The 14,743-nt window shown below is 35.7% G+C and overlaps 1 protein-coding gene across 3 annotated transcripts in view; it reads left to right on the top strand.

The window, feature by feature from the left end:
- THEMIS (thymocyte selection associated) overlaps nucleotides 1-14,743 on the top strand; it is a 173,900-nt gene that overhangs the window by 50,865 nt on the left and 108,292 nt on the right. For all 3 annotated transcript variants that reach the window (XM_067011289.1, XM_059083567.2, XM_067011290.1), the window contains exon 3: nucleotides 7,401-7,859. In XM_067011289.1, coding sequence (XP_066867390.1) covers nucleotides 7,401-7,859 — 459 coding nt within the window. The remainder of the gene's footprint in view (nucleotides 1-7,400; nucleotides 7,860-14,743) is intronic.

Genomic DNA, 14,743 nt, shown 5'->3' with positions numbered 1-14,743 from the left:
GTTTTCACCCTTCACACCAGAATAATTTTTTCAATATTTACCTCCCATGTGTAGAGAGGGAAACATATGGGGTTTTATATAATCATAAGTATAAACAGGTGGCTACTTAGGTACATTTAATTTGCAAGCAACATCAATACTGAACAATGCAATCAGCACCACATGGCTCCCAAACTCTTTCCACTAACGTTCCATTAGCAAAATTAAGGTCATTAAAATAGAGGGAGGGTATACTCCTCCCTCAGTTGGCTTCAACTACCTTTCAGAGCCATGAATAAAACACATTTTCAAAAATGGCTTGGCATTTTGCTGCTTCTTTTGTTCAAGGGAACTTCAGCAACTGTGTATAATGTATACCTTGTGAATAACTACAACCAGCACAATATTTGCATTTAAAATGTGCTTACATCTCCCTATAATCTGCTTATTATGGGCATAAAATTTTGGTGGTTAAATTCTAAGCAATTTATCAAAGCCTGGAGTCAGACAAATTCCTCAAAGCCACCTAGAAATATTTCCCCAAAGGCAGTCCACCTAAAGAGGTCACCTGAGGCTCTTTTCCATAATCAAACACTCTGGCAAAAGCTGTAATGGTAGCTGGGAACTTTTTTTGCTCAGCCTGTGTCAGATACTGAAATGTGGATTCTACATATTTTGTCTCATCTAATTTGATCCGAACTGGATCCTCTTTGGCCCTGTAAGTATTCATCTCTCTGAGGTTATAACCATTCTACAATGGCTTAGAATTCCAGAGTGAAAGAAAATCATATGAAAGAATAGCTATTATTTCTTGTATTTTGCTTTTTCAGTGCTTGCTCTGTGTCAAGTGCTATCTAAGCATGTTACATGTATTGACTCATTTAATCATCACAATGACTTTATGAGGTAGATGAAACAATTTTCTCCATTTTACAGAAAAGGAAATTATAACCCTGAGAGTTTAAGTTCTCAAGTTTACACAGTGGGGAAAGGACTGAGGCCAAACTTCAACCCAGGTTGTTTGAATCAAAAATTCATACTTTTAACCACTTCACTTTTCTAATGGGATAGTAGTGTGTTGCTGGGCCTGAAAATTCTATTACCTAAAGTCAGCAAGAGCCAGGAGTGGTAAATGTGTGATATTTTGACGGTCTCCTAATAAAGCCTCGTGAGAGATTTGGGGGACCTAATATCTGTGGGCGTTCTTTCCAGTCGTGATATCTCTATGTGTCTTCTAACAAAAGGGGCAGTGCTCTGGAGAAATGTAAGAGTCCGGAGAACTGTGCTCTTGCCAAGGTTTATGAGAAGAAGAATTTATGACATCTTCTCACCTCATCCTAGGTCTATTACTCATTCTTACTGCTTAGGAGAGAAAAAGCTTTAACATGAACAAGGATGTATGGCACTTTTAATAGTAAAGCCATGATTATAACAGAGATTTAGGCATTTATATCAAATTATATCGTTTGATTTCAAAGTCTAACATTATTAATGTAAATTATTTGTTAAATATCTCAAATGTATTAAATATTGCCTATCACTCCTTTCAAGGCCTTACTGGGAAAATAAAGGTTTTTTTCATGCAGTGGTTGAACCATCAAGGTAAAAATGAATCAAAAGGTTTTATGATTTATTCTTTTTATCACCAGGTAAAAGAACTATGAAAAATTGTTAATAGCTATTATAGATAATTCTGATTTCATTATACATGTAAAGACATTCACACATAAGAATTCTACAGCCACACTTAGCATCTAACACTTAACAAACTTGGTCACCATCTTAGATATGTCTTCTCCCCCTCCTAAATACTCCATTAAATTACTACACAAAATTTTCTTATGAATTTGACTTTCCTCACATTCCTTGTTTCTGCTCTTGGAGACTTCTGTCAAAATTGTTTGAATCACTCATTAGTTGATGATTTTCAATAATCTCAGAAATCTGGAGAATTTTCTCACAGTTTGAACATTATTATTATTATTATATGTTTCATTACTTTGCTCAAGAATTTTGAGTTTTTTGCTTTGATAGGGTATTTCATGCATCTCGTTTTAATCTGAAGTTAAATAGAGATGCTTGAGCTAACATTCTAGTCAAAATACCAGATTTGGGATAGTCTTGAAGAAGATAGTTTTTGTAAGATGTGCTGACCTAAGAATTGTCTTGGAAATGTAACAAAATAATAGGAAAATGTGGAATGAGAAACCTATATAGGCAAGTATAAAATAACACGGATGCTTAGGAACTTGATTGCAGGACAAAGTGCCATTTTAAAGAGGCAGAGGCATACACTCACAAAAATAAGGGAAACACACTTTGCTTTATTGGCAGAGAGAGAAGACACATGATCAAAAATATGTAGCAGTCTGATTTGTCTCTAAATCTTCTCCTTCACATAGCTCAGTCCATTAGAAATTTTTAAGCAGTATCTCAAATATATATGTATTTATTTAAAATTATGGCAGCTATGCAAATATATGCATGTATGTTTGATGTGTTGTTAATCTATATCTCAAAGGCAAATTTCTTTATGATGATAGTGGATGTGAATCCACATTTTGATAACTTTAAAGTGTTAAAGAAGTTTCAGCCACTCTTCATATTTTATTAGATGAGAGTGTCATTGTTTTATTTCATAATATGGCTAAAGAAGAGATTGAGTGAGAGTAGAAATGTCGACTTTGTCCTTTTTTTTTTGTTCACTTGTGTTTATATTAGTTTTATTTTCAATACATGATTTCTTTGCAAGAAATGTGTGAAGCCATTTATCCATTTTGTGAGATTTACTTTATTTAAAAACTGTGATAGGGGCTTCCCTGGTGGCGCAGTGGTTGAGAGTCTTCCTGCCGATACAGGGGACATGGGTTCGTGCCCTGGTCCGGGAAGATCCCACATGCCGCGGAGCGGCTAGGCCTGTGAGCCATGGCCACTGAGCCTGCGCGTCCGGAGCCTGTGCTCCGCAACGGGAGAGGCCACAATGGTGAGAGGCCCGCGTACTGAAAAAAAAAACAAAACCAAAAAACTGTGATAATGTGTTCTGGAAACCCACTTACATATGACCAGGTGGTCTGCAGCACACTCAAAGAACATGATCTTGTGGACAGCGCTGTCAACCCCTTCAGCTTGTGCAGTTCCCAGGCCTCCCACGTGCCTATACCTCCAGGCACGTGGCCATCTGATGTATGAGGAGATGAGACTAGTGCCAATCAATGTCAAATATCAGTGACGTTCACTTTCTTATGTTGCTCGTTTTAAAAAGTTCTAAGAATTTCTGCACCCAAAAGGAGGGTGAAATGCTGGACAATTTACGATTTACAATAATAATGAAAGGCTTAAATATGTAACCCTATGATTAAGCCCTTGAGCTTTAGAGACACGAAATCCTACTTCTATCTTATGAGCTGTGTGATGACAGAGAATTTATGGTATCTCTTCAAACTTCCCTGTGATTATTTGTGAGGTGTTTGTTTTTTATTTCTAGCTACCTCGTATTGTAATTTGGAAAATTGAATTCTATCAGACATGGAAATTTCCAGCACATTCTAAGCTGCTAATATTTTAATAATCCTAATTTTGATGATATGAGAGGAAGATGAGAATTAGTACATAAAGTTCACTCTAAGATTCCTTATCTCAGAGATAGAGGGAATATATTTGGTTAGAACTGTGAAAGCAAGCTAGAGATTAGACAAAGAAAAAAGATTGTGAACTCTTTTCACACATAACATCATACACAATGATCTTATGTATATAAATAGTATTGTGATACACAGGTGGAAATTTTAATTTTTTAAATTACTCCCTATTTGTGTGAGAATTGATGAGATAGAGAAAAAGGTAGAAAAAAGTCTGATGAGTGTAAATTCTTCACTTTGAACCAGGAAGTTATTTTTGCTCTTCTCATACTGGAGGGTCTGGAAAGGCTGACAAATGCAAAGGGAGAGCCAACCTGTGAGACCCACAAACATAACTTGTGAACTGAAATAAATATGTTCTCATAGGAAATGTCCTTGTAAGTCATTTGTGTGACAGGGAGGTGGCCTGGTGTGGAAGTAAGATTATGAGACTTGGATTTAAAAGGTCTGACTTGAGATTCCGTAGCCACGACTCTGAAAATCATGACCGTTTTTATATCCCCCAGTAATAATATTTGTTTTACTGTTCTTGAAAGAATACAAATGATGCATATGAAAAAAATTATTCAAACTTGTAACTTTTAAAGCAAATTTCAATTGTTACTCTTACTATTAATAATAATGATTGCAGATCATTAAGAATTGGATAAAAATATAAACTCCCCAAAAGGCTGAGATTCAGGGACAAGATCTTAAAGACTAAATTTACTTATTGACTGTTTTTCAACATATAAACTAATTGCATTTCCTTATAATTTTTGTTTTTCAAGTAACATACTCCTTATTAACAATTTCTCCTAGGTAAAAATAACACTAATATCCATTTTAATAGGTGACAATCAAATTTGGTAATAGAAATCTAGTTTGTCTGCTTTTTTTTTTTTTTTTTTCCGGTATGCGGGCCTACTCACTGCTGTGGCCTCTCCCGCTGCGGAGCACAGGCTCGGGACGCGCAGGCTCAGCGGCCATGGCTCACGGGCCCAGCCACTCCGCGGCATGTGGGATCTTCCCGGACCGGGGCACGAACCCGTGTCCCGTGCATCGGCAGGCGGACTCTCAACCACTACGCCACCAGGGAAGCCCTTTCTTTCTGCTTTTTAACTTACATTGTGAGGATTACATATTGGCTTATTTTATTATCTCTCTAATGATCACTCAGCTCCTGAAATATGTTTTGTTTTGTTTTGAAAAAATAACAGATTATATTTTCTCTAGTATAAAACTATTATTACACTCTTTGAGAAAAAGTTAGAGAAAAAAATTGGTTGAATTTAAAGCTGATCATATCTATGGTGCTATATTTTATTCTGAAATTAAAGTTCCAATATGACATCATTCACATGTATATGTATATATACATATATATCTGTATATACTTGCCCTAGTTTATATGGTATCGAGTGGCTGTTTGTAAGAAGGGACTCTTTGGACTGGCTGCAATAACATATAAAGAAATAAGTTAATAAAATATTTTTCCTGTACTCTGCCACTTAGCATGCTAAACTGTGTCCTTAATCATCTCCTAAGGGAAAACACACAGATTTCTTAGACAGATTTTTCTTGCAATAGAGACATCCAACAAGACAGCTCTGAAGTGTGTGATTAACTTGAAATAATAGTGGCCCTTAGGGTTTCAGGCTTTTTCTACTTCATAGCATTTTGGGTCTGTTATTACCTTAGGTAAACCCAATTCCCCAGGAAAGAAGATGCTGAATTAATTCTTCTGTGACTTATGTCATCAATATAGCGAGGATAGAAATGAAACCATGTTTCTCTACGCTTATGAGATTCTAGGTAGCTATTATTTAAACTTATTTCACAAAAACTGCTGAATTTTTTATACCCTGATGATGACTGTGGACTCTTAGAAATAAATCTTCACATGGAAACAAATGAGATTAAACATGTGCATGCACTTGCACACGGGCACGTGCACACACACACACACACACACAAATTCAGTTACTGTGGAGAATTCGAGAGTACTATTTTATTGGATTTTCCCTGATACAAGACATAATAAAATAAGAAGTTCCTTCAAAGTAAATGTTTCTTTGCCTTACTGTCTTCAAGCATACCATGCAGGGAATGAACACTATTCGATTTATAAAGGTTTTCAGGACAGATTGCACATGCTACCTTCCTCAGCCTTTGCCAGGATTGTATCACCCACTTTTTCAGGACGTTTATCTTTAAAAGTAACTAAAATCCTGTATTTTTTTTCGTTTGACCAAAGATCGACTAAAAAATAACATCATAAATCTTTGTACCATAACCCAAAATACACATAAAAGACATTGTAACCTGGTTAATAATAATTTGATACATAGATAAATTTAATTGGACTGTGTTTTTGACTAAATGAATAAATAACTTTTACAAGCTATATCATTCTAGTAGGATTCTTTATACACTGCTTTCTTAGTGTATGCTATTATATAGTAATTGTCTTAATTTACTTTGGGGTTAACAAAGCAATTATCTAATTTTTCCTTTGTTCTTATTTTCTCTGGAATTTATTAAAATTTATTCAATAAATAAATTTGTGAAAGTGCTACAAAACAGATGTGCTTATAAAATAAGAGCAAAATAATTCAAAGAGAAGAATGAAACTTAAACATGCAAGCATTAAAAGCTGTGTCTTTTTTTTTTTTAATGCGGGCCTCTCACTGTTGTGGCCTCTCCCGTTGCGGAGCACAGGCTCCGGACACGCTGGCTCAGTGGCCATGGCTCACGGGCCCAGCCGCTCCGCGGCATGTGGGATCTTCCCGGACCGGGGCACGAACCCATGTCCCGTGCATCGGCAGGCGGATTCTCAACCACTGCGCCACCAGGGGAGCCCCAAAAGCTGTGTCTTAAAGAACAAAAATTCATTGTATCAGCGACTATCCCAATAGTATTAGAGGAAAAAATTTGAAATAGTGAAACCATGGCAAAATTAGAAAAGTAATGAGAAGAATGAATGATATATAGTCAAGAGTATTCAATCCAGAACAACTTCCTAACCTGGCATTTCTCAAGGAGAGTTATGTGGATCACTAATATATCATGACATATTATTTTGTAATTTATTTATGAATGTTTCCCCAAGAGTTTTAGAATGAAAGAAATTTGGGAAATTCTGCATGTTATATTCCCCTCTTGTGAGTCACAGTGCATCTAAAGTTTCTGAGAAATCTTAAATTACTTGGAAATATGTAGATACTTTTTATTGTGGTAAAATGCATATAACATCAAACTTACCATTTTAAAGTGTACAATTTAGTGTCATTACGTACATTCACAATGTGTTATAACCATCACTGTGGTCTAGTTCCAGGTAATAGCTTTGTAATCATTAATTTGACAATGAAACAGTTTCCTTCTAGAATATCTTTTAATTTTGGTGTTTCCAGAGAATATATATGGAAATATTGATCTAATCCAATCCTTTCATTTTAAAAATTAAAAATGCGATCTTGAGAGATTAAATGCCTTGCTCAAGATCACACATGTGGTTGGGAGATACCCAGTATCTCACGCAGATTGCATTTCCAAGAAGTGGGCCTTTTCTATTTCACGCTATTTTCCCCTTTCCATCTATGTGGCCTGTCTGGATCTGACAATCCAGTAAACTACAGAAAATACATTAAAATGTTACCTAGAAGAATTCAAGATTAAAACAAATATCTCTAATCTTGAAAAAGGTACATTACTTTTAAATGCTACGTTTTACTTGTTTTATAACTCTCTCACTGTGATTTTCTTATGAGAACTTTCTAATTCACAGAATTCTGTTCTCAGGTCTTTTTAAGATTGTGGCTGATAAAACTCCATACCTCACTATGGAAGAAATTACAAGAACCATCCATATTGGACCAAGTAGACTGGGGCATCCTTGCTTCTATCATCAGAAGGATATAAAACTAGAGAATCGCATCATAAAGCAAGGTGAGCAAATCATGCTCAACTCAGTTGAAGAGATCAATGGAGAAATAATGGTGAACTGTGGTGTGCTAAGGAATCATCAAAATCACTCATTTACTTTGCCTTTGTCACAAGAAGGAGAGTTCTATGAGTGTGATGATGAACATATTTATACCCTAAAGGAAATTGTCCAATGGAAGATCCCCAAGAACAGAACACGAACTGTGAAGCTTACAGACTTTTCAAATAAGTGGGACTTAAAAAATCCATTCCCTAAAGGCTTTTATGGTGCTGTGATTCTCAAGCCTGTTTATGAAATTCAAGGTGTGATGAAATGTAAGTATCCCCTGAGAATGATGCTTTATGAACATGATTGTGGGGTTTGGGAAAGAGAAAAGCTTTAGGCTAAAGAATGGAACTCTGTCCCTGACTTGCCCATTAAACCCACTGAGAGTTAGATTCTCATCTATAAATAAGCAAATCATGTATTTGTTGCAAGACTCAAATTCAGTAATGTATTTAAGCAAATATTTTAAATTGTGTGGCGCTGTGCAAATGTAAAATGCTGTAATTGTCAGGTACAGACAGACTAAAATATTTATTTTGATCACTGCCAGTTAAACAGGATCAGAAAAGAGCTACTTTTTAGAATAGAGAATTAATTGGCTTGAAAGAAGCTTTCTTCTATTGAGGTGGTCAAAAAAGAGGTAAGAGTATAAAGTTTCTTTATGTGTCCCTTACTCCTATTTTTGTGAGAGCCTTTTTTCTTTTTTTTTTTTTTTCAGCCATCCCTCATTGGTCATAAATCCTCCTATTAGCTTGGAGTCCTTCTGACTCAAGGGAAAATGATATGACAAATTAATTCACACATAAGTGTGGGTTTAAAAGGATTCTATTGAAATATAGTTGTTTTACAATATTATATTAGTTTCAGGTGTACAGCATAGTGATTCAATATTTTTATACATTATACTCCCTTTAGAATGATTACAAAATAATGGCTTTATTTCCCTGTGCTGAACAATATATCCTTGTTGCTTATCTATCTTATACATAGTACTTTGTATATCTTAATCCCATACCCCATCCTGATCCTCCCCCTTTCCCTCTTCCCACATAAGTGTATTTTAATATGTAATCTTCATAAGATTTTTGTATTTTAAAATAGGAATAGCTGGAGAGAGCATCGTAATCCTAAAGAAATTAGCACCTTGACTTTTTAAGATTATGGCACATAAGCATGACAAGTATGGAACAAAGAGTTCTGTATTTGCAGTCAAAAGTCCTGGATTCTAACTCTGGTCAATAATTTAACAGGTGGTGGCTTTGGGTGAGCCATGTAAACTGCGACTATACAAAGGGGATGATGATATCCCTTTTGTCTATGACTTGGAGTTGTTTTGAGAAGGAAATAAGGTTCTATTAAGATACTATATGTAATACACCCGAGAAAAAAAGCAATATGTAAAAGTGTTTGATCAAAGTTGTACCCCTTGGATAGCTCAAATTCTATTTATCTTTGCTCCCATTAATATTGTTGGTCACATGCAATTGTGAAAAACTTAATGTGCCTTTTGAGTAGGTTTCAGAGCTATGTTAAATTTTGTTACCTACATATATTTAACCAGAAATCAATTAATTCATTTGAGCAAAAGGTGTAGGTAAGGAATTCCACTCAAGTAGTGATTTTTTTTTGTACTACAAAAAATTGAGGCCACAGCATGATCATTTTTTTAACTTGACAGAAAATTGAAGTCGCAGCAAACTTTAGACCTCACATTAGTGTTTTGTCAGTTTTCCCAAAATGTACGATCAAAATTGATAACTGAGTTTTCCTTAGTTTTCATAAATAATGGATAGCATTTTCTCATTTTAAATTTTGTTATTTTTCTAAAACCATTGGAATCTCCTATCATGCAGATGCAAATGAAGGCGAACCCAGAACCTAAGCACATGAACAAGATGGTCACAGCCATTTAATGAATTTAGGTTAGGGATCACTAAGGCCTTCACTGAGGAAATGACATTTAAACTAAGATCTGAAGGGTGAATAGGAGATGGGCAGGCTGAGAGAGAGGGGACAACATTGGAGGAAGCAGACGCAGCTTGCAGGAAAGCAGGTAAGCAAGAAACTGTGGTTCCAGTGCACCTGGTGTGAGAAAAGAGAGGAGAAGGCAGGCTGAGACAGATATCAAAACATGCAATGGGATAGTGGAATCAGTCATGGAGGATCTTGAAATATATGTTAAGGGGTTAACATTTGTCCAAAGAGCAAATTTATAATGGTTTTTCAGCTGGAGAAACAAGGTGGGAGAAATGTAGTGAGACCGCTGGTTCTGTGGCAGAGTACTGGGGGGTTAATACAATAGTGATATAAGAGGGACAGCTCCTCTTAATGGGTATTTCAAAAGTACAGCTAGCCAGATCTGAAGGTCTATTGGAAGGGGAAAGAAGTTAACCTGATTCCCAGGCTTCTGGCTTGATCTGCTGGTTGAATTGTTGTGCAGTTTATTACACATAAACATTGACAGAAGAGCAGGGGATATTAACACAAGTGTTTAGATGGACTTAAGTATGGTTTCATGCTAGCTAAGGTCCCAGAAGAAAGCCTTTAGATGAAGTAAAATCCTTCCCCAAATGTTTTAGTCCAATTTCCATTCTTTAATGATATTAAAATTGAATTTTGATTTTAATTATTTTGGACCTTTAATTTCTTAGGGATTATTTTAAAAATTAGTTCTCATTGTATAGCAATTTCAGGACAGATACTGTATGAGACTGCTTTGCATGTATAATGACTACAGGATATTTCCTGAAAATAGAGGATGGGTGTCCAACACAAAAAGTCAAATTTAAAAAATTATTGTTGTTATAGGCAGTTTTCTTCTAAATATAAAATGTAAACTGTTTTTTAATCAATTGTGGTCTTGTTTTACATGATTCTTTCTTATATTGAAGATTCAAACTTGCCTTGAAGTCAAGGGCATGTTGCCTGCTAAGTTGTTTTCCAGTGACTTTGAGTGTCAGGCACAGTTCAAACTCCTCTTGACTTGAGTCCTTCTTTTCTAAAATGACAAGAAAAAGAATAGGTCTGTCAGGGGTAGGAGATTTTAGAGAAACCTTAGGGGGGAAAGCAAGATGGAAAAGAATGAGAACTATAGGAAGCTATGAAATATTGATTTGTGGAAAAGAGAACAGAGCAAGTAAATAGAGAAAAGAGGAAATATAAGATAGTCTACTCCTAGTACTAGTTTTTAAGGTTACTAATGGGGAAATTTAGGCTTTATAAAAAAGAAATGTAGCACAAAGTGTTTAAATGGAATATTTGTTCCTGGAAACTCTTGGTCACAGGCCAACCGCCTCTAACTCTTACCCTACATTTAATGATTTTTTAAAAACTAAATCTCTTTGGAAAAGAGGTATAAATAACCATCCAAGACCTCTAACTACTGGTTTCATATAAGTCATAGCAAAATCTGTTTGTGCCTTTAACAGGAAGATAAAATTCCTATTAGTGTAACAAATGGAATGCATAATATTTGCAAATGAAAAATGGAGCCAGCCATTTAAAGCGGCTTCAAAAAATCTTGATTTTAAAACTTTTTAATGGAGTTATGTTTTGGTGTATTGATTGATAAGTAGTTCTTTACTTGTGGAAATTTTAAGAGTTGGAAAGTTGCGTTTTGCTTTAGGAGAAAAACTTGGTGCCATTCAAATTTGGGAAAAAGTTTCTGCTCAAGTATATGACATAATTCATTTATAAACAGAGGGCTGAAATCACACGAACAGAATGGTGATATCAGAAAGGCAGTATCTGAATATTGTATAATAGGTGACAAATGAATGGAAGAAAAAAATACATTGATCTTTTAGTATTCTGAGACTTTGTCTTTCTCTCATGTATTTTCAAAAATAATTTCCATTTTTATCAAAGTCAAAAGTGTCAAATAGTAGTAAAAAGACAAAGTTACCAACAAACCTTGTGCCCTTGACCATTCCCAAATCTCCCCCACATCCTGCTACTCTGAGGTAACTCCTTTAAATATTTTGCTCCTGCTTTCTTGTATTTCCATTCACATTTTCAATAATATATGGATATTGCTATTTTTCAAGTGATCAGTTTTAGACAGTAACTACTGACTTCCATGTGTGGTGATGAAGATTTAATGGTCTTATATCCCTCCTTCCTCTTCCCTTTCCCCATTCTCTTAGTATATGATACGTTATGGTTAAGCATTTGCAGTTTCATTATTGTGACAGTTCATTGCTGAATCAAGTGGTAGATAATGACCATAATTCCACTTCTGTGTAACTTTATTTTTCTGTAATAATGACCTTACTATTTCATTTCTTAGTTTTCTTTAATCCTCTCCTAAGTCTTGAAGTATTTTCCAACATCTTTGTAAAAGAAAACAAAAAAAGCCATTCATTGCAATTTTCCAGAGCCCAAACTGTCAGGAGATCTATGTCTTCTGTTATTTTTTTTTAACCTGAAGTATTCCTCCTGGAACCCTCCAACCTCATGCTCCAGTCTGTATTTGTGGCTCTTTAGAACTAATACATAGGTGCTTGTCCTAGCTTGGGATACTATTATAAAAATACCATAAACTGGGTGGCTTATAAGCAACAGAAATTTATTTCTTACAGTTCTAGAGGCTGGAAGTCTGAGATTAGGGTGCCAGCACTGTGGAATTCTGGTGAGAAAACTCTTCCAGGTTGCAGATTGTGGACTTACAGTATCCTTATCCTTACACAGAGAGCAGAGAGGGGAAGCAAAGCCTCTGGTGACTTTTATAAGGGCTCTGATCTCATTGATGAGGGATCCATCCTCATGACTTCATCTAATTCTAATCACCTCCCAAAGATGCCACCTCCTGACCCCCTCACATTATGAAGTTGAGTTTCAACATGTGAATATTAGGGGACACAAACATTTAGTCCATTACAGTGTTGTCCTGGGACTTTGATTTAACACCGTCTGGGTGGTTACTCTTTGACTTGCTTCTGTGTTTACTAGCAATTTCTGGACTCAAATAACTTACTGTTTCCAGTATTGCCTTTGAGAAATGACATGGTATTCAGAAGTTTCACAGTAATGTGCTTTGTGGTAGGTCTGTTCTTTCATTGTGAGGAAGGTTTTCAGGTTGGAAATTCAGGTCCTTCATTTCTAGGATAAATTCTTTGATAATTGCCTTTCAACTGTTTTTTCTCTTCTCTCCTTCTGTGACTTCTAATCTCATGTTGAAGCTCCCATACTAATGTAGAACTATTTTCTTTATTTAATGTCTCTTTGTGTTTGGTTTACCTTCAGGGAAAATTTCTTAACTACATTTCCAACTGTTTTAATGAATTTTTATAATTTCAGCTATCATATTTGTAATTTCTAAGAGTTATTTCTTATATCATTTTTTAACTGTTAATATGTTCTTGTTTTAAGGACTCAATATCTTATCTCTCTGAGAATATACTACTATTTCTTAAAGTTTTCTACTGTTCCTTGCATTTTATCTGCCTCTTTTGGCCTTTTTTAAAGTTTTAGTCTGTCATTCTTGTTAAATGTTTTCCTCAAATTCTTGGTGATTATTTCCCATTTGTTCATATTTACATGTTAGACACATTTTTTTTTTTTTTTGTGGTACGCGGGCCTCTCACTGTTGTGGCCTCTCCCGTTGTGGAGCACAGGCTCCGGACGCGCAGGCTCAGCGGCCATGGCTCACGGGCCCAGCCGCTCCGCGGCATGTGGGATCTTCCCGGACCGGGGCACGAACCCGCGCCCCCTGTATCGGCAGGCGGATTCTCAACCACTGCGCCACCAGGGAAGCCCTAGACACATTTTTAATTTAATTTACAAGTGAGGCACTATTGATATACAAGCTCTTTGTTTTATAAATTTTAGGTTTCATTTTGTTGGCTTTTTCATTGGAGAATTCCCCAAATTCAGATCCTGTGAGTGTTTCCTCCAGGACTTGTTCAATTTCATCTGAAAAGAATCTTCTTGATACCTCCTGGGGGTTATGAAACTATTGTAACTGAGTGGGGAAGTTGCTGAGGCTTTCACTGTTTCCCCCATAGATTTAGACTTCCCATCTCTGCTTTCAGTTCCATGCTTCTCCCCTGCTCATCTATGCCTACTTTCCGGATTCTATGACCCTGTACTGTTTCCTGCAGAGAGAGGTGGGCAGGGTTGTCACCTGTCTTCCCCAAATTAAAGCTGAAGATCTGGGTTTAACCACGCTTCAAACATTCACATAATCCCCTTGTTTTGTCCTCTACCTTCTCCTCCACCTTCTGAGGGGCTTTATGCCTCCAATTCGAAAACCTTTTGGGAGTTGTGTGGGGCAAAAAAGGCTGACTTTTCACCAGACTCGAACTCCTTAGGCACATAGGCTTTCTTTTTTCTGCTCTAACGAATCGTTGACCATTCTTCCATCTGAGTTCAATCTTTATCTAGTTTAAGGATTGCAGACATCTTTTAGATTCATTGAAACTTTTTCTTTTTTCTTTCTTTTTCTCCTTTTTACCCTATGGCAAATTTGAGGGAAGAAAGAGTTGAAAAGCAACATATTTCACTCATAAACCTCACTACTTACTTAACTTGGTCCTAGGCCAGAGTTTTTCCTGGACCTAGTATAACCCTGAAAGGACTGGTTGCTAATATTACTAAGTGATAAGTGTAATTTATAAAATTAATCTTTTTAACACAACATAATTTTTAGTAATTTGTGGAAGTATCTGATTCACTTTCTTATGTATTTCTTTTTATCTTCCCAATGCTTGAGATAAAGTAAATGTTCATTATTCAATAAATTAAATACATGAATGAATGAATGAAGCAACTAAAATAATTGCTTCTGTCTATATATGTTGTACAGTACAAAGTTCCTATTTAGGTATCAAGAAGGTTTTCGCACCCACCATATCCAGATTTGATTTGTTACAATGACATATTTATGAACTTAATAGCTAAGGAGAATGAATATTCACTTTATGACACCAAAGTTGATATCACTTATATGTACATAACAGGTCCAATTTTTATTAGTGATGTTTTTCCTAATGTTTCCTTGAAAGTACTGTGACATAACATGATCTTTAGAACCCGTGGATGCTCTAGCCAGCTTCTATTTCATTTTCTTTCTTTAGGCAGAAAGCTTACTGCTAATAAAAACGTCAAACAGCAAGCAAAGTAGAGTTTTTACTACATATGTGTGTATATATAT

Source organism: Kogia breviceps, chromosome 13, assembly GCF_026419965.1.
Source record: "Kogia breviceps isolate mKogBre1 chromosome 13, mKogBre1 haplotype 1, whole genome shotgun sequence".
In the NCBI taxonomy this organism is placed as follows: domain Eukaryota; kingdom Metazoa; phylum Chordata; class Mammalia; order Artiodactyla; family Physeteridae; genus Kogia; species Kogia breviceps.
The sequence above is the reverse complement of the archived record's forward strand: the minus strand, read 5'-3'. Positions and strand labels throughout refer to the sequence as shown.